A 26,436-nucleotide genomic window follows, 5' to 3' on the forward strand; every position below is an offset into this window, starting at 1 on the left:
TAGTAAAGGCTTTGAATGAACAAGTCACAAAGTAGATAAATACGTAGGGAAAATGTTCACCCTTTTCGTGTAATGAAATCAAACATCGTTTTTTAAAAGAAAAGAATGCCCATTGCTAATAGTAGGATGTTGTGAACAATTGCATGGCACTTCAGAAGAGCAATTGCACAGGGCTGCCTAATAACCTTAAACAACCCATTCATTCATTTTTATGTCTTAGAATCTACCTCATGGAAAGCATTTTAAATGTAGAAATAGAAGGTCGTCTGTGATAATATTGAATAATTCTGAACAGCTCTGATTACATGACAGGGTTTCGTAAGTAAACTGCTGTACATCTACAGGGTGACATAACAGACAGCCATTAAAACCTGCAGCTAAGAAGTCAACAGAACACCATAGAAAAGCAAGTGTGACTTAAACGGAAAGGGGTGCAAAAGGCAGACTCGTGCCTGACTACTTAACCCCTCCCCACATCTCTGTACTTGATTGTAAGGTTCCTGAAGCCAGTGACCCTGACTGGCTCGTCCTTGACCCACTCACACCCCCTCCCAGTGCCTAGCACACTGTCTGACTCTCAGTAAATGCATGTCGATTCAGAAAATGGGCATAGGAAAAAGAAACAGAAAGGAAACCCAAAAGCAAACCGAAAGATCAAGAAGCCACTATACAAAGAGAGAGCTAACTTACCAATGATACCTGCATTAAAAAGTGGGATTTAACAGATGTCTTCATGTATTAGATTTTGGGGGTGGGGTGGGGGAGGGGAACAGGACTTTATTGGGGAACAGTGTATACTTACGGGACGTTTCCAAGTCAAATTGTTGTCCTTTCAGTCTTAGTTCTGGAGGATGCAGCTCAGCTCCAGGTCCAGTTTCTTGCAGGGGGCAAAAAACTGTTGTTAGTTGCAGGGGGCGCAGCCCACCATCCCTTGCGGGAGTGGAGGAGTCGAATTCGGCAACCTTAGTGGTTAAGAGCTCTCGCTCCAACCAACTGAGCCATCTGGAAGCTCAGCGGCAGCTCGTTGTCTTCAGTCTAGTTGTGGAGGGCGCAGCTCACTGGCCCATGTGGGAACCGAACTGGCAGCCCCGTTGCTCAGAGCTCGCGCTCTAACCAACTGAGCCACCCGACCGCCCTTTCATGTATTAGATTTTTTAAAAGTATTTCATTTGCTAATGACTATTTACTGTTAAACTTTTTGTCGGTATTTCTTCATGTGTGTGAATTAATATAAGTCTTAGTCACACTGGATGTGTAGTACAGGCATAAGGAATATAGGCAACGGTATTGTAACAGCTGTATACGATGTCAGATAGGTAGTAGACTTGCGGGGGGCGCTTATCACTTTGTGAGGGGTGTAAATGTCTAATCATTAAGTTTTGTACACTTGAAGCTATTAAAAAAATAAAAATACAAGTTTTATTCAGTTGAATAATTTTAAAAGTGTATCATTCAGACATGGTTAATTCAATTATTTTTTCTGGTTGCATTTTTTAAATTAGCAGAGCTTTCATAGACAATATCAAGTTCATAAAGATAACAGCAAGAGAAAGTCTTAACAGTATGTATACACTTAATTTATAGCTCATACATAGTAGAACCTATAGCAGATATAATGACACTTTTTTTATTAGATCTGTTAAACATCCAGGCTTTGAATATTATTTCTTCATCCAATTTTTTTAGCCTGTAAATTCAATTACTTTTGATGTCCTTAATTTGTAGATAGGTAGTACGTTCACATGGCTTAAAATTCAAAAGATTACTGTTATGTATCCTTCCAGGGTTACAGGAATACAGAAGCAAAATGTATATTCTTTATGATTAATAATTATTAAATGTTTTCCTAAATTACATAATGTTATTTTAAAAGCAGATTTAGGGGTTCAAAGACAAATGTTAAAATTGCTGTAAATAGTGGTTTGTTGGTCTTGTACTCGTCCACCTTTCAAGTTCCACCCTCTTATTTCTCATAATTGCTGAAATTAAGTCATAATGTGGTGGTTTTACCTAAACCACCTCTCCTTGTGCTATGCTGTACTTAGATTCTTTTAAAATATTTTGATCTGTTAAAAGATCAGTATTGATTTCCATCATTTCCTCTCACCAACTCTTCTCACCACCTTCTAAAAAAGCTGCTTGTTCCTCTTTTCCTTACCCATAGCCACTCAAGCCAGAAAGTTGGGTAATTTCACTTGAATTTTCCCTTTCCTTCACCGCTCACATCTGATCTGTCCCCAGATTGGTTGACTCTTTCCCCTTAATATCTCTTGAATCCACCCACATCTTCTCCTTAGTCCAAACTCAGGTCATAGTTGCCCTGTAGCCTCCCAGCTGTTCTCCCTGCCTTCTGGGTCGTGGTCTCTCTCTTAAAAATTGGTGGTTTTTCCATTACTCGGAGGATAAACATCTAAATTCCTGGCATGTAAAGTTCTGTTTCTGACCCTTGTTAGAGCTTTATTTTGCAGGTTCACCTGGTCCGCTGATGCAGTCTTCCAGGTCTCAGTTTAGCCATCACTTCCTCATGCATTCTAGGAATTTTTTGTTAGTTTTAATTGTGGTGAGGGCTTTACCTTTGTGTTATTGGTAAGAATTTTGCACTGACTGGGGGCTGAATATATTGCATATAAAGGGAGGGTCTTCTGTAAACATGCCTGAATGTTTACATTACCCATCCTTGCTATGTGTACTTGAACATGTTACATATGCTGTTTTATTCATCTTAACATCAGGCTGAGACCCAAGGAGATAAAGTACTTTGAGCTTCTGTGATGTTGAGTCTGTGCTTTGATGCCTGACAGCATGCCTGGCAAGGCATTTAAATAAATTTGACTGTGCAGACAAGGCAAAAGGTTAAGCCCTCATTGAACAGTTTTCAATTACTGTACCCTTAAAACAGAATAGTACCTTCCTTAGTTCAGTCTTTGTTATAATTTTGTGTTCTCCTTATTCATTGCAGTTTGGGTAGTTAGAAAATACGGTTACATTTCAAAAGTAAAATATTGCCTCAGGGACTTTTTGACTTTGAATGTTGCTCCTGTAGAGCTTGATTGCATACTTTAAAATGTTGGAAATTGTTCTATATCTAGATTATGGTGGTGGTTACATAACTACATTTATCAAAACTCATTAAAAGGGTGATTTTATTGTACGTAAATCAACCTGCCTTAAAAAAAAAAGTTAAAGCCAGTTTTCAACATCACAAATTCTCTTCATAGATTAAGGGTAAAGAAAACTCTAGGAGATAGATCAGATGACCCCAAAGTCTTTTAACTTATTTTTTAATCATGAAGAAATTTTTATATGTTAGTAATTAATAGTCTTTTATTTTCAGGGTTTTGCGCCTTTGCCAGTATACAACCTTGTCCCAAGAACGGGGTCTATATTTATTCAAGTCACGCTTTATGTCATTATTGTCTTCACATGTATCTTACATAGTTTGCGTTAATTTTATTCTGTTATGGACTCTTTGTATTATATTTATTTTTATATAATATGCGGATTATATAACGTATTTTACATATAACATTGATTATAATGGGTTATATTGATTACCCTTTAAATCTCTTATTTATAGCAATTTTTCAGTTGATTTCTTTGGCCTAAGTGTGAAATCACGTTGTCAGTTTATAATGCTCATTTGCCCTCCTTTCCCTTTCTAGCGTCCTCAGATATTACTTCCAGCACAATGCTAAATAAGGGTGATGAGAGTGGTCAGTCTTATCTTATTCTGACAGTGGTGGGAATGGTTTTATTTTATCATTAAGCTTATGGTATTGTTATCGTTTGGGTTTTAAGCTAGCCAGTTTCTGGATGTATTAAGTGAACACCAATACATTTCTTCTTTATTTAAGGGTTTTAATAAGCAGTGGACTTTGAATTTTATCAAGTGTCATTCCATATCCTGTAGAGATAATCATATGTTTTTTCTATTAATACAAAGAATTATATTGACTTCCTTAAAATACATTCTTGCATACCTGATTGAACAGCTCCTGGGAGCTTGGATCTATCCATCTGGCAGCATTTTAAGTTCTTGCTCCACATTCACATGACAGGTCAGTCAGTTTACTTTTCCTTCAGTCTTGCTGGGTTAGAACTTTGCATCAGTATGAAGGTAACTCTCTGAAAAGAATTTGGAAGTTTTCTCTGTGCTCTGGAACATTAAATAGTATTGATAATACCTGTTCTTTGAATGTTTGGAAAAATACACCAGTGATATTATCTGTGCCTGGTAATAAACCTAAATAGTCTTAAATCCCTTTCAAAATAGAATTGTGTACATTGTTTTCTTGGTCAGGTATATTCTAACTCTTCTAAAATTGTTTATTTTATACTAAATTCCTTTTTTTTTAAATTTAGCAGAGATTCTTAATACAGATAGAGTGTATCATGTGTGAATTTTTTGTATGAAATACTTTGGTAGAGTATTCCTTATCAAGTATTAGAGAACTAGATTGATTGTTGGTTAGACAATTTCTTAATGTTTAAAATAGAGAGCTTCGAGTTTGCATTGGAGGCGTGTGGTCTGGAGTCCGTGGCCCACCTCCTGGGTGGGGGAAGCTGCACAGTGGCCCGACAGGACACCACGTCTGAATCCCCAGAACCTGTGCAGATTTCCTTCTGTGGTGGAAGAGACCCTGCAGATGTGGTTCAGTTAAGGCTCTTGAGATGGGATGATGATTTCCGATTATCCGTGTGGGCCTTAGACGTAATCACGAGTGTCCTTAAAAGAAGGAGGTAGAGGGAGGCTTGGCCACAGTAGAGAAGGTTGTATGACCACAGAAAGAGATTGTAGCTGTGCTGCTGGGAACTAGAGAAAGCCAGTCTCAGAGGTGGGAAAGGTGAGGAGCAGAGTCTCCCGGAGCCTCCAGAAAGAGCCTGCCCTGCTGACACCTTGAGTTTAGCCCTTTAAGACTCATTTTGGACTTCTGGCCCCTGGAATCGGAAGACAATATGTGTAAGTTTGTGTTGTTTTAAGCCACTATAAGTCATTGGTAATTTTTTACAGCAGCAACAGGAAACTAACACAGTGTGGGTACCCGCTGACTGCACATACGAGGGCAGGGACCTAGGCCTATAGAATTCAACTCCTTCTCCCTAACCTCGAGCAGTGCTGTACAAATCTCTTACCCTTGTCCTACTCAGTATATTTGTTGATGGCAGAAAGAAGGAAGGAGGGAAGGAAAAAATCAGGTAATTCGTAATTTAAATGAACTTTGTAAACATGGTGTATCGCGTTTCCCCGAAAATAAGGCCTAGCCGGACCATCAGCTCTAATGCGTCTCTTGGAGCAAACATTAATGTAAGACCCGGTCTTATTTTACTATAATATAAGACCGGGTCTTATTTAATATAAGACTGGGTCTTACATTAATGTTTGCTCCAAGAGACGCATTAGAGTGAATGGTCCGGCTAGGTCTTATTTTCGGGGAAACACGGTAGGGTCTAGTTTCTGGATGGAGCAGAGAAAAACAGTAAGTTTGAAAACTTGAAGCCTACCCATAGCCAAATAGATTCTGTAGTATTATTCTAGGACATAACTTTTAAACAATTGAACAGTAAAAGGTAGAAACTAATTGAGGAACCAAATAAACCAAACTGTTTGGAATTCAAGGATCCCTATTTTATTACTTAAAGGGGAAAACAAACACACACGTACACATGGAGAAGTCATCTTTTAATTAAAAATTAAGGTTCAGTCCTCCAATTCCTAGTTTGTATAAAGTGCCAGGAGGGTAGTTAATTGGACTTTTGCCAAGTGAGTGCACGAAATAAACAGGCTTACAGTATTGGTTTACTTTATAACTAATTTTTATTTTAATTTTTAAAACAAATATATGTTCACATGATACAAAAATCAAAATGGTACACAGCAAAAAGCCACTACCCCACTTCTGTTCCCTGGTGACTTATTTTCCATCCTCACAGGCAATCCTGTATTACCGTTTTTAATATATTTTCAGATATATAAACAAGTAAATTCCTAAATAATCCTCTTACTCACCTTTTTATGTAGTTCATAGCATACAAGGTACATTGTTCAATATCTTGGTTTTTTCACTTTCAATAGTATGTTTGAGCTGCCTCCAAATAAATGGGTCAAGAGCATCCTGACATGTATCCAATTTATACTAACACGGCAGTCGATGAGTAAGGGGTCAGCAGACTTTCTGTAAGCAACTCATTGTGGGCCTTACACACTCTCCTGGTTTGGTTTGGTTTGGTTTGGTTTGGTTTGCACACTTTCAAAAGCATAAAAACATTCTTAGCTCACAGGCCACACAAAAAGCAGGCCAAGGGACTATATTGCTGAGCCTTGCAAACACATTATCAATCTGTTGGGTGAAACAGTAGTGTCCCAATATAATTTTATTCGTATTTCTCTTACCAGCAAGCCTGAGCATATTGAGAGCCATTTGTATTTGTTTTTCTGTGACTATTTATATTTTTTGCCCATTTTCCTATAGTTGCTGGTCTTATAGTAATTTTTTGTATAGGGATATTATCTCTTGCTTTTGAAATGAATTATAAAATATATTATAGTATATATTTGGATCAGTTTCTCTGTGTTCTATTTGTCTATCTAGATAAGCTTGCTTTGGAGTTCCAACTCTCTCACTAAATTAGCTGTGTGATCATGTTTCTTTGAGGAGCTGTAGTACAGTTAATAAAGAAATAACCAAATCTGTCTGCAGCCAGCACCTATGCCGTGTTCTTAGTTTGAGGTCACCTCCTGTTACAAAGAGATGTCCCGATCCCTCTGTGCCCTGGTCTCTACTCCTGGGTCCGCTCCTAGAGGCACTTTGCTGCTAGAGGTAGCCTCTCCTTCATCATCAATTTCTGCCTCTTTTAGGTGATTATCACATAAACATCTCTTATTAATAATTAAAAAGCAGCCAAACAAAAGCCCTTGTCTGTCGAAGGCCCCATCTCCATTCATCTTCAGAGTAGAAGTCCATTTCTGCCCCTCCTGTTTTCTCCTCAGCCCACCCCCTGCAGGCTGTGGTTCTACCTCACTGGCGAAAGGACTTTTCTCAAAGGCGCTAGCAATCTCCATCTGGCCAAACCTAGTAGTCAGTTCTCTGTTCATCTCTTACCTCCTCATTGCTCATCTATTCTCTCAGCAGGATTTGACAGTTACCCAACTTTTATGACTGTATGATCACTAGAATTCCTCCTTTTTTGAACCAGACTGTTGAGTTGTCTCAGGTATCTGTCTTCTGCTGCCTTCTGTTATCCATCTTCATCTTATCCCCAAGGAGCTCATTCCATTTTGTGGCTTTAAATACCGTATGTAAGCTGACATTCACATTTTTGCCTCCATCTCTACCCTCACCCCTGAATTCCCAACTAGAAGATCCAGTTTCCTATTCAACAACTCCAGTTGAATATCTAAGGCAGAACTTTCTCGGGCCCGTTCCTTGCATGTCTTTCTCTGTCTTAGGTAGTGGTACCACCACACATTCAGATAGTTTTAGAAGTTACTCTTGTTTTTCCCCATCTTCAGTGGTCCCTATCCCCAACAGTCAATCAAGTCCTGTTGACTGTTTCTCCAAAAGTATCCCAAACAGCAGAGTGGCGAGGAGAGCCCGGCTGCCTCAGTTTGAATCCTGGCTCAGACTTGAGCAAGTCACCTTCTCTGATGAGATTCCTCATCTTTTAAATAAAGTTAAAATAGTACACACTTCATAGGACTGTTCACACAGGAAATGTGGTGCCCTACTAAGTTAATACGCATGAGGTTCTCAGAGCAGTGAGGACTCGTAATGGCTTTTTGTCGCTGTCCTGGCATAGAAGGTAGTGGTGGTTATACCAGCACTAGTGCCACTTCTGCTGCTGCTTCCGCCGTCACCGCCACCACCCACGTCTCCATCCTCTCTTGCAGGGACTGTGGGATAGCCTGTGCTAGCATCCATTCATATACCAGCCAGGGCAATCTTCTTAAAAATATAAATGAAGTTATGTCACTGTCCTGCTTTAAAATTCTCCAGAGGCTTCCCAATACTATTATAATAAAACCCAAACACCTTTCCACAGCCTTCAAGGCTTTTTGTGATTTGACCTCTCCTACCTCTCAGTCTCAACACTGTTCACTCCCAAAGCTCCATCCACTCGGCCTCTGGTCCCATAACATGTCAGACCCTCTCCCATCGGAGGTCTCTGCACTTGTTATTCCCTGGGTCTAGACTGCCTTCTCAGAGCTGGCTGGGTCCTTCGTGAAACTCAGGGGCTCCCTCTTCAAAGGACTCATCCTTGACCCAGCCCCACTTTTTATCCCAGTGCCCCTTTATTTTTTTTGTTGCACTTAGCATGACAAATGGAAGTTTCTTATTTATATGTGTGTTTTTCTGAAGTTCCAGGAGGCAGGAGATTTGGCTTGTTACCATCAAAATGGCATCTAGACTAGTGGTGGGGAGTTCACCTGTGGAATGCCACGGTTTTGAAATGGGGGGAGAGGAGTACGTGCTTGGTGGGAACTGCTTTTCCTGGATAGCCTCTTGAAAGTATGGGATGTACAGCTCATAGTTATTAGGGAATAACTGCATTTTGGAAAAATGTTTTTGGGACTTCTGCCTTTTCTAAGTCACAGACTATAGTTTACTAGTAAATTGTTCTGGAAGGAAAGATGTTCTAACCCAGTTGGCGTAACGGCTAAATGTTTTGCTCATCACACATGCACGCGCACACACACATACACACACACACACACGCGCGCACTTCTTAGAGTATTAATTGATATGGCAACACCCTGAGCTCATGTGGCACTTACTATTTCAAAAATAAAACAGTAGTTACGAAGCAGTGAAATGATTACAACTGCCCAGTAAGGATCATAATTAGTGACAAAGAAGTTATTTCCTGATTTATTTCGACACACCAGCAACAGCATACTTGATAAACCTGCTTAGACTTGGTATATTTCAGACTTTTACTTACTATCTGACGTACACTGTTTTCACTGTTCCTGAGCAGTTGCTAGTCATTCGGAATCTAATGATCACATCCTTGGTACCCAGGAAAGAGGCACCCAGGCCTTGTCTGTTGGGTTAAGTTGAATTGAATTGAACTTCTAGCCTCCAAGTGTGGATTCTTTACCATACGTTTTACAGTTCAAGCTGCTTCTGTTAAATGTTTATGATAGAAGAACAGGATCAAAAATTGCATATACAGGGGGTCGGCCCGGTGGCTCAGGCGGTTAAGGCTCCATGCTCCTAACTCCGAAGGCTGCCGGTTCGATTCCCACATGGGCCAGTGGGCTCTCAACCACGAGGTTGCCAGTTCAATTCCTCGAGTCCCGCAAGGAATGGTGGGCTCTGCCCCCTGCAACTAAGATGGAAAACGGCATGTTGAGCTGAGCTGTTGCTGAGCTCCTGGATGGTTCAGTTGGTTGGAACGTGTCCTCTCAACCACAAGGTTGCCAGTTCAACTCCTGCAGGGGATGGTTGGCTGCGCCCCCTGCAACTAGCAATGGCAACTGGACCTGGAGCTGAGCTGCGCCCTCCACAACTAAGATTGAAAGGACAACAACTTGACTTGGAAAAAAAGTCCTGGAAGTGCACACTGTTGCCGGTTCAATTCCCACATGGGCTAGTGGGCTCTCAACCCCAAGGTTGCCAGTTCAATTCCTCGGGTCCCACAAGGGATGGTGGGCTCTGCCCCCTGCAACTAAGATGGAAAACGGCATGTTGAGCTGAGCTGTTGCTGAGCTCCTGGATGGTTCAAAACTGGTTCAGTTGGTTGGAACGTGTCCTCTCAACCACAAGGTTGCCGGTTCAACTCCTGCAGGGGATGGTTGGCTGCGCCTCCTGCAACTAGCAATGGCAACTGGACCTGGAGCTGAGCTGCGCCCTCCACAACTAAGATCGAAAGGACAACAACTTGACTTGGAAAAAAAGTCCTGGAAGTGCACACTGTTCCCCAATAAAGTCCTGTTCCCCTTCCCCAATAAAATCTTTAAAAAAAAAAAAATGCATATACAATGTGATCTCAATTATGCTCCATGTGGATTAAAAGCAGTCTCAAAAGAAGTATCTTAATATGTTCATGTTGTTAAATGGATAGCAGATTGTGGAGTCTGTTTCCTAATGTTTTCCTGGGTTGGGAAGTAGGCACACGGGCGTGGTTTCTGAGTGCAGCCTGAAGCAGTGCCCAGCTCTCAGGGCCAGTGCAGTGTGTGGGACCGACTGCAGACGTGCCCTTGCCCAGCTTGTGGTTGAGTCTCTAGTAACAACAGCTGCTTTACACCAGTCTAGTCTAAAGCACGAGGTTAAGTCAGATTCAAACATTTGTTCATTCAGCACATCGGAATGGAATGGCTGATTTTGCCAAGTCATGTTAGTACATTAAGCGTAAAGTAAACCAAATAGACATGGCCCTTGTACTCCAGGTATTTCTGGTATGTTAGGGAAGAAGACCCGTATTATACAACTGACACACTCAAGTAATTTCAACTTGAAAATGGCTATAAAGGAAAAGTATCAGATGATATAATGACAGAGTACAGGGCAGGAGAGAGTCTAATCTAGGCCGAGAGTTTGAGGTAAGGCTGAGACCCAAAAACGGAGAGGAGTTACACAGCTGGAACAAGAATATGCCAAGTGGGGGAAGCTGCGTGGCCAAGGCCAGGATGGGGAGAAGAGCGTATGAGAACTGAAGGAGCCCAGGATGGATCCGATACGGCCATGCTGGGAGAGGTTGGCACAGGATTAGGAGGGAGGCTGGCAGGATGGGGTGTGATCCGTGACCAAAGCAAGTCAGAGAGGGGCAGCGCCCTGCGTCCTCCAGTAACAGTTTCCTTGTTGGGCCTCACGCAGACTCAGTATTTTTTGTGATCCCTTGGCCTCCTTTTATTATGCCTGGTACCATGGCAAAAGGTAACTGGGTGCCTTTAGTGTCCCTCACCGCGGCAGCTTCTGGAGGAAGCTGGTCTTCCCACACTGAGCATAGAAATGTAGTAAACATGACACGCAGTCCAGAGAAGGGGCGCCACCTGAGACCCAGGACCTCGGGCCATCCACCCCAGCGCACTCAGATGCTCGTGTAAGACGCTTGGGAATTGGCAGGTGGTGTTGGCCTCTGTTGGTAATCTTACCACCCAGTTGTTGGGATGCCGTTTCTCCTTTTATAAATTGGCAGTAAGTAAGCCTTTCAATTGGTGGTGTTTTTGTTTTGTTTCGTTTTTGGTCAGTTTCTTACTGAAATTAGAAGAAACATCTCTGATTATTGCTAGTGGCAGGAGGGGTTAATAGGAAAACAAAGTGATTGTTGTACTGTTTTCATAATGTGTGATTATATTCTCATGAAACTATACTCCATTATCGTCAGCATATGGTTGCAGTGCGAAATTTTCACTTTTGGTCACAGCTCATTACTGGAAACTGTTAGAAGAGAAATGCCCTTGAGTCCTAGACTTGTTTTATTGCCGTGGTGTTCTGTGGTAAGCAGTCCTTACCCTAAGTGAGCGTACTTCATTTGCCATCTGTTTAAAATCACTGCAGAATGAAAAGTAGTATCTTGAAGACTGAGGACATCATATCTCTTTCCTACATTGAAATTCTGAAGAAGAATGTACTGACCATTACTTTTCCTCTCATTCTTTTTTAGATTCTTCTTAATCCTTTGGTGAAAACTCTTGTCACAAGATGGCCACGAATAAGCCCAAGGGTCAGAATTCCCTGGCCTTACACAAAGTCATCATGGTGGGCAGTGGTGGTGTGGGCAAGTCAGCTCTGACCCTGCAGTTCATGTACGACGAGGTAAGTGCTGGTTTTATGTCATTGACATCACAGCTTGGGCTTCCAGAGAGTTTTTCTCTAGGTTAGTTTTGGTGCTGTTTGGAGTTGGATTCCTTGAATCCTTGAAAGCTATTAATCATTTTTCCCCCATTTTTAAATTTAGAGCCAACATTTATACACAACTTGATTTAACAAGTCAAGAACTCAAGGTTCATAAAAATCTCATGCTTTAAAATGCAAAACAAAACTGAAAACAGTACCTATTTTTGAGAAATCTAACTCTGGCTTTTTTATTTTTAGTGTTTTAATGGCAATTCTCACCTTGAATTAGTAGAACTGGTGGATATAATACCTGATTGATACTTGAGGTTAACATACATAAGGTATCCTTAATAACTTCAGTGAAAATCTTACTGTGTATTTGGCATGGCATTACATTCACCATTAAACAGGTAACGGCTATATCCCTAAAATAAAATGATTAGAGAAGTTAACATATTTGTGTGCATGTATTTATATCAGACCTTATTGACCCAGATTCTCTCCCTAGAGGACTGTTACCAGGTCTAACTGATTTAAGAGTTGGTAATCTAATTTAAGCATTTATCTCAGTTCGTCCTCCCAACAGAAGCGATGTGGTTACTCTTTCTTACCTAATCCTCATAACAGTCCTGCATGATAGGTGATGCTATCCCCATTTTACAGATGAGAAAACAAACCCTCAGAGAGGTGACCCAACCCGTGTCCTCTCCTGTTGTAGTTCAGCATCGATTACTGTTGGCACATCAGTGGGTTGGGTTAACGCTAAGGCTGACCGGCTGTGAGGGCTGTCTGACTGCAGCGGATGAGCTGTAGTGTGGGAGCTGTCCTCACCAAACGGGATTTGCTTCAGTGGGGCTCTGGTGCCAGCTGAGTCTGCCCTTTGTGTATGTCATTTGTGAAGCTAGTGAGTTGGGTGGTGTTCTGGTGTGATCTGAAGCCAGTCCCCAGGTGTGTTGGTTCTGGAGCCTCTTGGGACGTACTTCAGTGCAGTCCAAGGCACTGCTTGTGCCATACTCGGAGCCTCTTGCTGAGAGCTACAAAGTGATCTGCAGATGGTTGCCACTTGTGCTGGGCTTCAAGGTGCCTGGGAGAGGCTACTCTGTGAACCAAGGCCAGCTGCAACTTGTACCAGGCTTGCGACCCTCTGGTTGGCACCACAGTGTGCACCGAGGCCAGCCGCCACTTTTGCCGGGTGTGTGGCTGGTTCATTGAAGCTGTGTTCCAGGCCAAGACTGCCTGCTGTTTTTGCTGGACTTGGGGCCACTTAGCAAAAGCTACAAGGTACACCGAGGTCAGCCGCTGCTTGTTTGGGGTTTGTGGGTCTTTGAGAGATTTGGGGAAAGTCTGCAGCATGAACCAAGGCAGGCTGCTTGTGTGGAGGAGCTTCTGGAAGGGGCTTGGGCCAGTCAGGTGAGTTGGGTGGGTGGGTTCTCAGGGAAACACCAGGGTGAGGTGAGCAGTATTAGCCAAGTTAATGGAGAGCACAGATTTGACTCCCACCTGCACCTGGCCAGCTCGGTGGAAGGGGAGTTCAACAAAGGAACAATGGCGCCTGCTAGCACTTCTGTCCCCAGAGAGAATTGCCCCAACCCCTACCCCTCCAGCCCTTGTCCTAAAGTTAGTCAATTTAGTTTCTCTCTGTATGTCCTTGGTGCTCTTCGAGCCACTGCCTCTGCACTGGAGCTTAGAGCAAGTGAGTTTGTGAATGAGTCTGTGTGCAAGCCCCTTAAGAGTTTTGCCTCAGTCTCCAGCAGCCCCCTGTCCTCAAACACAATCCCCACTGGATTTCACAGCCAGATGTTTGGGGACTCCTCTTGGCACTGGTGCCCCAGGCTGGGGAGCTTGGTGTGGGCTGGAACCCCTTGCTCCTCAGGGAACCCTTCACAGCCGAAATAACCCTCCAGATTCTTAATCTTAACACATGGTTGTGGGACCAGCCCATTTTGCATCTCCGCCCATCCTACCAGTTTCGATGTGGTTTCTTCTTTATATCCCTAGTTATAGTAATTGTGTTCAGCTAGTCTTCAGGTAATTCTCAGTGATGGTTGTTCTGTAATTTAGTTGTAATTTTGGTGTGGTTGTGGGAGGAGGCAAGCACAGAGTTTACCTCCTCTGCCATCTTGACCAGAACTAGCTATTCTTTTTTCAAACTAATCCTTAAATTAGTCTCCTTCTTGACACTAAGGAGGTCAAAAGTAAGAATATTCACATGCCTGACATTTGCTAAATGCGTAAGCCTTCATTTATTATTCATAAATATTTAATATTCATTTAATAGTCATAATATCTGATATACCTGAATATTTCTATTCATTAAAATATTCATACAGGTTCATAAGTATTTAATATTTGTAAACTATTAGCATGTAAATATGGTAGAATGGTCTATAGCTTTTACAGTTACAAATACACTGTTTTCCTTTTTTTTTTAAAATAACTATTTATTGAGTGTCTACCATGTACCAAGCACTATTGTAGGCTTTGGAGATACAGTGATGAGTTCAGTAGTCAGGGTCCCTGCTTCCAGGGGTTCAATTCTAACAGGAAGATATAGACATTGAGCAAATCAATAAGAAAATATTAGAAAATTAAGATATTTATAAGAAACTAATAAAAACCCCACAAAAGTGTGTATATACATACACACATGCTAATAATAATACACTGATCAACATATCAAGGTGAGATTTATGAGGCTGAAAACAGAAGTGGGAAAGTAAAGTTGTTTAATTATACTAATTTAAAAATCAGAAGTTTGAGCAGAAATCTCAAAGTTCAAGATTTGACCTTCTGCAGAGTAGTATAAGCAACTTTATTGACTTCGTTCTTTTTGGAGAAAGAAAGGATTTAATGATATTTTTAATGCATACCTAAATATGTACTTACTTTCAAGATATTTCCACAATTCTGGCATGAAAATTTATATTTAGTCACATACAAAGGGATTCTTCCACACTTGATAAAGTACAGGCAGACCTCGCTTTACCACGCAGCACCAGTGTTGCATTTTTTACAAATTGAGGGTAAAATCCTCCATCTGCAAAAAGATTACGACTCGCTTATTGCGTTACTCGCTTTATTGTGGTGGTCTGGAACCGAACCGGCAATAAGGAAGAAAAAAGGGACAGATTTCAAACTGTAAACAGCCTAGAGCTGATAGTTCAACCCCCATTTTTTTTTGCAAATGAGGAAGTCACCAAATTGTCTAAAATGAAAATGTAAGCTGTACACCTGAAGCTGAAGCTGAATAATATTGAACGTCAACTATAATTAATATATATATGTATATATATATATACATGCGATGTGGAGTATAGCATAGGGAATATAGTCATTGGAATTGTAACAGTTATATACTATGTCAGGGGGTCAGTAGATTGGGGGAGGGGTATTATCACTTTGTGAGGGGTATAAATGTCTAATTAATACATTGTTTTATACACACCTGAAACTAATTAAAAAATGGAAAAAATTTTTAAAAAGAACATTTAATTAACATAGTTTTTACCATGAGAAAAAACTGAATAAAGGGTACATCCAGGACCTCTGTACTATTTTGGCAGCTTCATGTGAATCTATATTTCAAAATAAGTTTTGAAAAGTAAAGATAATTTAAAAATGGATATGCTTTTGGTCTTTTCTAGTTTGTGGAGGACTATGAGCCTACCAAAGCAGACAGCTATCGGAAGAAGGTGGTGCTGGATGGGGAGGAAGTACAGATTGATATCCTGGATACAGCTGGACAGGAGGACTATGCTGCGATTAGAGACAACTACTTCCGGAGCGGGGAGGGTTTCCTCTGTGTCTTCTCCATTACAGAAATGGAATCCTTTGCAGCCACAGCTGATTTCAGGTATGTTGGCGAGTAATGTTATAGCTCTGACTTCCTGCCTGTTTCTTCTTCTTAGAAGAAGCTAGAGGTTCTTAACTTGGCCATCTTTCACTCTGTGTCTAATTGTTTTTATTCCCTTTTTTGATATCAGTATGTGGCTGTCTGCTGTGTACTTATACTGACATGCTGCCCAGTGCCAGCTGTGTTGGAGCTTGAGTTTGTGACAGTCTCAGTACCCAAAGTGTCTTTAGGCATTACGGAAGTATTGCTCGTTGGAGTACAATACTGCTGCTGCCATAATAGCTGACATTTGGATCACATAATGGAGCTCTGACCCAGATTTTAAATCTTTCCACATTAGTTACTGGTTACTCTCAGCCCGGTAACTAAGGCTTAGTGTAATGCTCAGCAGGCACACACCATCCTTCTCACAATATAAATGCCCTGACAGCTGAATTTTTTAATAGAAATAATAATACCATAGCTTGACATACTAGGTTGTGTTGTGCAATATCTTTTATCTCTTATTGACTGTTTCCTTAATCAAAATCTGTCATCCATTGGTGGGGGGATCCTTTAATTGTATCCTTTAATTGTATATTTTTATTTGTGTTAAGTGTCTGTTTGGGTATGGGGAACACAAAAGAAGCATGTAATGTATCCTGTTTTCAAGATTCACACAACCTAGTTGTGTAAGGCATGAAACTAAGAGTAAATTAGTGACAGAGTAGGAGACGTGGACAGTGATCATTCCAAGGGACCCAGGAAAGGAGAGAAGCCGGGAGGCCTTCGTGAAGTAGATGAGCCTGAAGGATAAGAAGGATTTCTGTGGACGAGGAAAGAAGTGTTTTCAGGTTGTTGAGCAAAAAACTGAACCTGGACATATGCAAAGTATTCCTTTTTATGTATACTTGAAAGCCTCAGGAACTTAAAGGATTCTAAGGGAATATTCTCTGCAAAAAAGCATGTCACTGAGAACGTTTTAAAATACAGATTTATTTGTAAAATTAAGTTTGTTGGTTTCTGTAAGGAAGGAATTTTGTACTCATATGTGATGAAGTGCAAAGGGTGGCGGATTCTGAGAACTTGTAATCCTGGAAGACAAGTTGAAAGTTACATAAATGTTAGTGCTTATTCATCCATTCAACAAATATTTGAGTGCTTATTATGTCTAGCAGGTCCTCTTGTAGGTAATGGAATAAACTTTATCACAGTAGTCATGAAATCCGAAGTGCTATCTCAAGGGAAGAAGTTATTTGTATGCCAAGAGAACAAATCTTGGCTGTTACTGCTGCAGTGAGTCATTCGTCACTTCTGTTGGATCGCCCATGTGTTGCCCTTCCCATAAATAACAATGTCTTAGTGACTGACCAGCGATAGGGAAGGGATTATTGAGACAGTCAGCTGTCCACGAGGTTTAACCTGCGAAGTACAGCACAAGTGTCTGCTCCTCTCTGTGGCCTTCCTGGTCCTCCGACCACCCAGCAGAGTCTGTTGTTCCCCATGTCTGTGTGGTGCACTTGCCCAGCATACTTACCACACTGTTCTGCTGAGCTTGATTTGTATGTGTTTTTCCTGACAGGATAGACATTCTCGAGAGCAGAACCCGTTTCTTACCCATATCTGTGTTCCTAGTACCCATATTTGGCACAGTTGCTAGCATATGACATATAATGCTTAGTAAACATTTGGAAGAAATGTTAGAAAACTCGCTTACCGTTTTTGGTCCTCACTTTCCTTATGCCAAAAATGAAGAAGCTGGATCAGTGTATAAAGGTACTTTCCTATTCTAAAATTCTGTAATAGCCTCTCACACTCTGTTTAAAGGGAGCATCATGTTAAGAGAATGCGTTTGAAGGTTATAGACATAGCGTTTTCTTTCTCTGACATCCAGGGAAGTAGCTGATAAAAAACCCAACTTACTAACTCTGAGGAACATTGTCTTCTCGCCTCTGAACCTGTAGGTCCAAGCTTTCCAGGGCCATGTTTCTGGTAGCATTATTCAACACTGTAATTTCAGTATGGGTTTCCTGAAGCACGTGACTCGTAGCTTAGTACGGATTTATTAAGAAATAAATCAATGACTATGTATAATATGACCAGAAGTGCTAGAGTCACAAATACCTGAGTCAGTGTCACATTCCTGGTGGTTAGTGAGGCTGAGTGGGAAGTCCATTAGTACTTCAGATCAGGAAGGTATTATTCCATTTTACAAATGAGGAAACTGAGGCAAAGAAGGACTTTGCTCAGAGTCACGTGACTAGGAAGGGCAGGGTCATGATACCTTTAAAATTGGAGACACTTTCACAGCATGTAACTTATCTCTGAATACAAAATCTATACTCAAGAGCTGACTTCCAGATATCCCTGACATGTGTGGGGCTTTGAAAACGTTTAGTTGGACCTTTGATGTGTTAGGATATAATAAGAAAGGCACCCTCTCGCTATGTGTCCTCCTCCGCAAATCCCATCACCCCAGTTTAATCATGAGAAAAACATCAGACAAATACCAGTTGAGACATTTTTCTACAAATTACCTGACCAGCATTCCTGAAAACAGTCAAGGTCATCAGAAACAAGGAATGTCCGAGAAGTGTCAGAGCCAAGTGGAATCTGAGGAGATGTGATGACTGAATGTCTCGTATCCTGGATGGGATCCTAGAAAGCATTTAGCGGAAGTTGCATTTGACACTTTCATTTCGTACCTGATCTGCCATATTTATACTGTCTTTCTTGGTGTATTTCTCCTTGTCAGTGAAGTGAATGACTGGTGGTAGAACAAGAAGTGCTGCTCATTTCCTGCCGTGTAATAAATGAGCTGATTGTTCTACACAAACATAAATAAATGCTCATTGCAGATGGAATATATTTTGTTACTTTAACATACAGAGGTGATGTTAATGTTTCTCTCTCATTTTCTATTATCCAGGGAGCAGATTTTAAGAGTAAAAGAAGATGAGAATGTTCCATTTCTGCTGGTTGGTAACAAATCAGATTTAGAAGATAAAAGGCAGGTTTCTGTAGAAGAGGCGAAAACCAGAGCCGACCAGTGGAATGTTAACTATGTGGAAACATCGGCTAAGACTCGTGCTAATGTTGACAAGGTAAAGGCCACTCTCCTTACTGCTGGTGTTACAGTAGGCTTGTTTGCTGTAACTAGGCTGTCTGGAGGGTGTGAGACTTCCAAATAGCCATTTAACACATGTTGATCTTTATCAGCCCCGAATGCTCAAGTACAGCACTGTAGGCATGTGACTTCACCTTGTCCGTTGGTTTCTGGGAGGCATTAAAACATGAGACACAGCAGCTAAATATACTTTTTTTTAGTACTGACAAAGTTCCTGATCTGAATCCCTGCTTTTTTTTTTTCCACCCCTTGATGAGCTGGATAATTTAGAAGGAATTGTGTGATTCCTCAGATCTGACAACTGCCTGGCCCCATTTAAGTTTTCAGATGTCAAGGAACCTCCCCAGATGAAGGAGCCCTAGATTAGAGGATTTTCAGATCTCTGTTAGTACAGCTACACTCCCCACCCTCAACTTCTGTTATTCCCTGAGTGGAAAGGGAAACCCTCCGCCCTCTTTATCTTCCCATTCTGTTCAGATTGGCCCTTCCTGGAGAACACGAGGGATACCCTTACTGAGGGACACCCTTACTTCGCCTCTAGGAGCCTTCCCAGGTGCATTTCCTTCTGCTGCCTGAGGCCATCTTCAGTCTTTCGAAGCCTGCCCGTCGGGCTGAGGCCACACAGGTGCTGAGAGCCCTCCAGGTGGGGCCTTTTTTCCCCCAACCATCTAGGCCCATCAGCTCCCTCTCAAATTCTAATTGAAAAATGGCTACACAGCTTGATAAACACAGATTCCTAGGCTCGAGGTGTCCTCAGGTTTTAGTGCTTATACCTGCAGATTCATAACCCTGATCCGAAAACTCTTAGGTTAAAAATATTAGCGATTCTTTCTGTTCATTTACTGTAGATCTCAACGACAGTGTCATTATTGTCGTAAGCTGATTAATTTTTTCGTCACGTGGTCAGATTTCTATAGGTCCAAGAAATCTGTACAAAGTGAATGCTACAAGATTTCTATTCAGTATGCCAGTTTTTTCTAAAGTTACGCAAATGTTTTTGAAAGTATTAATGAAAATGTGTTTTAAAGTTCAGTGTGTTTGGGATTTTGAAAGGTAACATTGAACATCACAGTATACATATCTACTTTGTTCCCTCCTAGCTGATGTCTTGAGCAAGTTGTAGAACACAGTCCAAAACCTACTGGAACGAAGGGCTATAGGGAGGCAAGGGGACAGTAACTGTCCAAGCTGTGACACTGTCTTCCTAACAGTCCTTGTAGTGTCATCTGCTGGCAGGCATCAGAGGCCCTTGGAAAGTATGGTGGTGTGCATTATCAGAGCTCTCACAGGACAGTAAGAAAAAACCAATATCAAATGGTTCAAAACATACACAGGCATGCACAGAAAAGAAATGCAAGTCACTCTTCAACTTGAAGAGGCTGAGTCTCTCTTATAAAAAAGGAAGTGCAATTTAAAAATATGACTTTTTTTACCTGTCACATTGGAAAATAAAGCAACAGGTTGATAATGTACTGTTGACCAGAGTATAGCAAAACAGTAACTCGCATGTGTTTGTGGAGGTCAATCTGACTATCATCTATCAAAATTATGACCTCAACAATTTAAGTTCTAAAAATTTATATACAGATAAAATCATACATCTGTGTGGAAATGTATGTTCAGTGGTAGTAATTGAAGCATTATTTGTAGAAGAAGCAAAAGACCAAATGTTCACGTGCCAGTGATGGACCAGTTAAAATTGTGGTGTGTCTGTATAACGGAGGACTGTGCAGCCATTTCAAAGACAGCAGAAGGTCTGAGTGTGCTGGTAGGAAATGGCCTCAGCATAAAGGGAGGAAACCAGCGAAGTGCAGAACAGCGTCTGAATCTGCTGCATCTGTGTTTTAAATTCTCTCCCGCGCACAGGCGCATGCATACATCCGAGGGATATGTAGAATTCAGTACCTGTGGTCGCCAGAGAACTGTCACCGGGAAATGCTTTTTTCACTGTAAATACCCCTTTGGACTTCTGTGTTTGAATTTTTTTGCCGTTTGCATGTATTACTTTTCAAAAGAGGAAAGTTAAAGGTATAAAGCTATTTTAGTTACTATGGCTGAGTAAAAAAATACGCCCCAAAACTTAATGGTGAAATAGCCATTTGTTAATGCTCACGGACTCGGGGGGCCAAAAATTTGGACGTTACGCAGTGGAAGGGGCTTGTCTGTGCCCCTCAGGTCTGCTGCTTCAAGTCTGAGAAGCTTCAAGTCTGGGGACTGGAAGCATCCAAACTAACTGGTTTAATGGCTTGTTCACCACATCTGGTTCAGCCAGTCGCTGCTGGCCGTTGTCCAGGGACACCTCCGTCCCTGCCCATGTGACCTTTTCCACGATTGCTGGTTTAGGCTTTCCCTACAGCAGGGTGGCAGTTACATGTTCCAAGAGCAAGTGTGACAGGTGAATACAAACCAGGCAGAAAACACCACCTTTTATGAAAACCTAGCCTCCAAAGTTATGCAGCATTATTTCCACCTCATTCTACTGGTCAAGGTAGTCAGAATCCCACCCAAGTTCAGGAGGAAGGGGAGTAGACTCCACCTTTGCTGGAGAGGGATGATTCTGGAAAAGCTCATACGAAGTACTGCCAGGGCCAATTGTGGGAAATACTGTCTACAGTCATTGGTTATATCTCCAGAGCAGAATTACATTATATGAGGCTGCATGTAAACTGAGGTACAAGTTCATGCTGAAACTAATTTCTGGTACTGCTACTGTCTGAAGAGTGGCTACCACGTAAAGTACCTCAGGGGCTACAGAAAAGTAACTTGCAGCTACTATTCAGTTTCTAGAATTAGGTTATATTCATGCTTTTGTTTGTTTTTGCTGAGGAAATAATATAATGGTTAAAATAGCTAGTGTTTTTTAAAGCTTACAGGTGCCAGGCACCGTGGCAAGCACTAATCATTTCATCTTTAAGGCTGGCATTTTTTAAGCATTAATACTCTTCTCGTGCTCTCTTTTTAACTGAGGAAACTGAAGTGCAGTGAGATTCCGTGCCTGGTTCAAAGTCACAGGGTTGTAGTGGCATCTGCAGGCCCTGGGAATGGCCCCATGCACCCAAGTTCTCGCCTCAGTGTTCACGCAAAGTGGTTGGTGTCCCCCATAGTGTGTGTCGTCCACTACGGACGCCCGCTGCACGTGTTCCGGGGTAGCAGTGTTCTATTGTCTCCTTCCATTTAATGGGAAAGGATCGTGTTTTGTCACAGAAAACAAACACTAGCTCCCTGCAGGATGCCTTATCCTCATCTGAACCCCAAATAGACCGACCACAGGGGAGATGCTTCAAAGAGGCAGATTGTAAACCCTCCCTGTGAAAAAGCTTTGTAATGTCATTGTCATCAGAGTTGTCGGCTGGGGCCTAGCCTGTCTCGCAGGCGGTGCCTGTCACAGAGGAGTCCCCCAAAACTTAGAGGACCACCCAACAAAGCCGCTCGTGTACACACTGGGTGCCAGCTTCATCTGATGACCTATTAGTACCTTTCTAGCTAAATGTTCTGGCTCTTTAATAGTATTTTTGTTTTTTTCATTGTTAAAGTAGTACATGAACACATGCTTATTGTGTAAAGAAAAATTCATGATATGGAAAGAAAAGCATAAGGAGGAAAAAGTGAGTCAGTCTTTGCCCAAATTCTACTCCCCTCGCCTGCCTGTGGTAACCACTGCTAACACGTGTGTCTTTCCAAATGTTTGCCTGCATTTTAGAGGTGGGCATACAGAAGCTAAGGGAAAGTTTGTGTTTGCTTGTTTCCCCCTGTATAAATAGGATTTTATAGTGTATAAATATATAGCATATATCTATTATGTAGGATTTCTGTGTACGTAGATAGATAATTTCAGTGGTTTGCTTTTTGAATTACACAACAAATAGGTCTTGTAGTTCTTTCCATGTCATTACATATAGATAAACCACATTCTTTTTAAAATCTGCGATGTTTTCCATAGTTAGGCTTTTTCATAATTTAGACATAATCCATTGAGTTTTATCTTTGGAGCTATTATCATTTGTAGTGCTTTTTTAATTTTTATCTTAAAAAATGGGATGGAAAGATCAGGTTATATATACTATGTGAACATTTTTACCAAAAAGTTATAATTCAGGAAATTTCCCAATTTTTCTAATATACTTAAAGAAGTAGACTTTAGTTTTATGCTTTCTTCTCCCTATACTCCCCTAACAAGAATTCTTAAATACAGCAGGTACCAAAAATACGTATTAAGAAAAGAAAACTATTAAAATTGTAATACTCAATATATACCAATAACAAAAGATGAATACAAGTCACGTTTGACTTCTGCAATTACAAGAGGTGCTCAAAGTGGTTACCATCAGTGTCCAGACACTTCTGATGACGGCGAACATTGTTTGGTAGACTTCTGTGGCGAGCGTGTAAACGGTTCCAACACCACAGCAGAAGCAGCAGGACTTGTTGCTGTGCAAGGCCTCCGGATCTTCCCGTGGGCATGTCACACACAGCACCGTGCGTCTCAGACTTACCACAAACAAATGCGTGCACTTGTCAGGCGCACTGGAGGTTCTGCTGCACATTCACACCTCCAATGTCCTTGTACTTCCACAACGTTCTCGAATTTCAAACACCACTTCAAAATGGTCTTGCGCTCTTTGAACAACAACTGTGCTTCTGCCATTTTCTTTGACTGTCCTGCCTGTTGATGGTGACGCTAGCAGTCATTTGATTAACGCCATCATTTGAGCGAACGTCATACTACACATTGCTATCTGGAGAGCCAACTGTAATTCAATTCAACTTCGTAAAGTAATATATAGATAACATATCTTAAAATGTTTAGACATTTTTTTGACACCCCGGTTATTTATTCTTACTCGCAAAGTTTACTGCTGTGATTCTGAGAACTACCAAGCCCCTATTATGTTTGCTTTACTTACCCTGTTTTCTTCTTTCTAGGTATTTTTTGATTTAATGAGGGAAATTCGAGCCAGAAAGATGGAAGACAGCAAAGAAAAGAATGGAAAAAAGAAGAGGAAAAGTTTAGCTAAGAGAATCAGAGAAAGATGCTGCATTTTATAATCAAAGCCCAAACTCCTTTCTTATCTTGACCATACTAATAAATATAATTTATAAGCATTGCCATTGAAGGCTCAATTGACTGAAATTACTTTAATATTTTGGAAATTGTTATGTATCACTAAAAGCATGAATTGGAACTGCACTGAAAGTCAAATTCATTTTAAAAAAAAGAAATTAACATGGCTTCACCAAGAAGCAAAGTTCAGCTTATTTCATATTTGCCTACAGTTACCCCAGTCCTGAATGTAACATCTGAGCTTGTGTTTTGAGGGCAGTCTTACTCTGTTAGAGGTGAATGGGGGTCGAGAATGGGAGGAAAGGCTGCTTCCTCTGGTTTATTATAAAGCTCAAATTTTATATCATTTTAAAATGTCTTGGTCTTCTACTGCCTTGAAAATAACGATTGTGAACATGATAGTTAAACTGTACCACTTTTTTTAAACCACTGTTACGCAAAATAGAGAAGAAAACTTTTTGGCATGATTGTTGCATATAGTTAAATTGAAAGTAATTCGTCTGTGAGCCTGTATTAATTACCTGGCAATTAACTTAGAAAAGTGGTGTAAAACTTGTACATGGAAGTTTTTGAATATGCCTTAATTTAGAAACTGAAAAATACCCAGTTACATCATACTGGGTGAGGCCTCACTGGCGCCATGGGCCCGTTGCCCCGTGTGTCCTGGTGAGAGAGTATATGCCTCGTATAGAGTACAGCTTTTGTGTAGAAGATTCTTGAGAAATAACTGCTAGGAGTCTGTCCAAATTTAAAATGTGTGCCATACTCTGGTTCTTGAAAGAAGTTTCCAGAGCTCCTGATTGCTTCTGATTAACTATGTGGTGGTTTAATAGGCAGGGCAGTGTCTACTTGTGAGATCGTTTTAGACCGAGGATTCAGCACCACTTGTTTCAGTGAGCCCACTCTTTCTTTTTGATGCTGGTCCCTGGAAATCCCTTTCTGCCAGTGTTAATCATGTGTTCAGTTTTTGATCTCTTGGGAGCAGGCCCAGGAAAAGCAGCAATAGTGCTAATGCATTTCGCACGAGAACACTTTGGGAAAATACTCATGCTTGCCACCTGTTAATATTTAAATGTGTACTCATGAGGTTACAGTTGGCTCTACAGGAGTTATTAGTGTTTGTAGTCTGTCTGTGTTCGTAAGGAAGAACGCTGTTGTAGCTACAGTTTCCTGAAGTTAACATCAAGCAGTCAAACGTGAGTCCAGTGCAGAAAACACATCCGGCGCGCACAGACCATACTCAGAACTGTGTCACTGTTGTGTGTGCGCCGGCTGGAAGGATGCTACCACATTATTTGGGAAATCCACCACTGTCAGATTTTTCTTTTCTTTGGAACGGAGCTAAAACAGTTGATTCACAGAGCTTTTCCTTCTTTTTATTCAGTCCTCATTTCAGTAAATCAAAGATGTGTTCAGGCATTCCAGGTAACAGACGTGTATGTAAAGTTAACAAAAATAGGCTTTTTAGAAACTCAACTCTTTAGATATTACATCCAGCTTGTCATGTTAAATATTTGTCCATAAAGGGTTTGAGATGTACATTTTTCATTTCGTCCTTTTCATAGACTATGCCATGTGCAGAAATAAAGTACCAATGTAACCCTGGCCCGCCCGCGGGCCCAGCGATCTCCCTGTGTACTCATTGCAGTCCTATGTAACCAGGGGTCCTAACCACTAACATTGTCACTTTGCTTTGAGACCTTTCCTCTCCTGGGTACTGAGGTGCTATGAAGCCAACTGACAAAGATGCATCACATGTCTTAGGCTGATGCCACTACCCGACTGGTTTATTTGCAATTTGAGCCATTTAAAGACCAATAAACTTCCTTTTGTAAAAATGTTTGTGGTGTTACTTGATGTTTACGGTATGACAGGTCAAATTCAGGGTTGTCAACCGGGGTGTCTTTACCAGAGACTTCAAAAGAAAATCTTTTGAGCTGTCAGTTTAGGGACTTGTTTTGTGTAACAGCAGATTTCCTAAACAGCAGCAGTATCATTGCTCAGGTTTAATCGGGTCAGAAGTGGAAGAATCCCATGTCCAGTTACACAGAAGATACCCTTAGCTGTCATGAAAGTCACAAATGTGTGCATTACTTTTAGAATATTACTAAACTCTGCAGAATAGGTGACAGCTTTATATTCATTTTCTAATCAGAAGGATCCCCAGAGACTTTAATCCCAAATTGTGGCAGAAGTAACCACCCTCTTACCATTTCACCAAGCTTCAGGCTGTTCTCTTTCTCATTCGGGGTCTGGTGAGAAATAGCAGCCTGCAAACTATTCCGTAGCCTGTGGTTAACAATGATCTGGCCCAGTTGTGAGCACAGCCTTTCAGATCCATTCACTGTGACTTCTTCCTTGACTCATAGCAATGGCAGAATGAGCCCATTTAAGTTACAATTAGCATAATTTTAACCTCACTGTGTGGACCCATATTGAACAGTAACAAGTGTGATGTTAAATGTCTACCACACAGGTTAGATTAAGTTCTAGTCTTAAACTGAATCAAAGTGTCATTTCTCAAAGTTTTGTGACAAGGATATAAAACAAATTTAGCAACCTTATATTACTACCTTAAAAGTAGAACTATCGAAGCACTTACCAAAAGTTCTACAAAGTTTTCAAAGTAATTCTT

The 26,436-nt window shown here is 41.1% G+C and overlaps 1 protein-coding gene across 2 annotated transcripts in view; it reads left to right on the top strand.

Annotated features, from left to right (window-relative positions):
* Positions 1-25,633, top strand: part of RALA (RAS like proto-oncogene A) — a 59,312-nt gene extending 33,679 nt beyond the window's left edge. Inside the window, exons 2-5 of one of the 2 annotated variants that reach the window (XM_033088674.1) lie at positions 11,608-11,759; positions 15,425-15,633; positions 18,542-18,716; positions 23,663-25,632. In XM_033088674.1, coding sequence (XP_032944565.1) covers positions 11,646-11,759; positions 15,425-15,633; positions 18,542-18,716; positions 23,663-23,785 — 621 coding nt within the window. In that variant the 5' untranslated portion in view covers positions 11,608-11,645 and the 3' untranslated portion in view covers positions 23,786-25,632. Of the gene's footprint in view, positions 1-11,607; positions 11,760-15,424; positions 15,634-18,541; positions 18,717-23,662 lie in introns of both variants that reach the window. The other variant, XM_033088675.1, reaches the window with a different exon arrangement.
* The last annotated feature ends 803 nt before the right edge of the window (positions 25,634-26,436 follow it).

The sequence above is a fragment of the Rhinolophus ferrumequinum genome, chromosome 20 (genome assembly GCF_004115265.2).
Source record: "Rhinolophus ferrumequinum isolate MPI-CBG mRhiFer1 chromosome 20, mRhiFer1_v1.p, whole genome shotgun sequence".
Classification (NCBI taxonomy): domain Eukaryota; kingdom Metazoa; phylum Chordata; class Mammalia; order Chiroptera; family Rhinolophidae; genus Rhinolophus; species Rhinolophus ferrumequinum.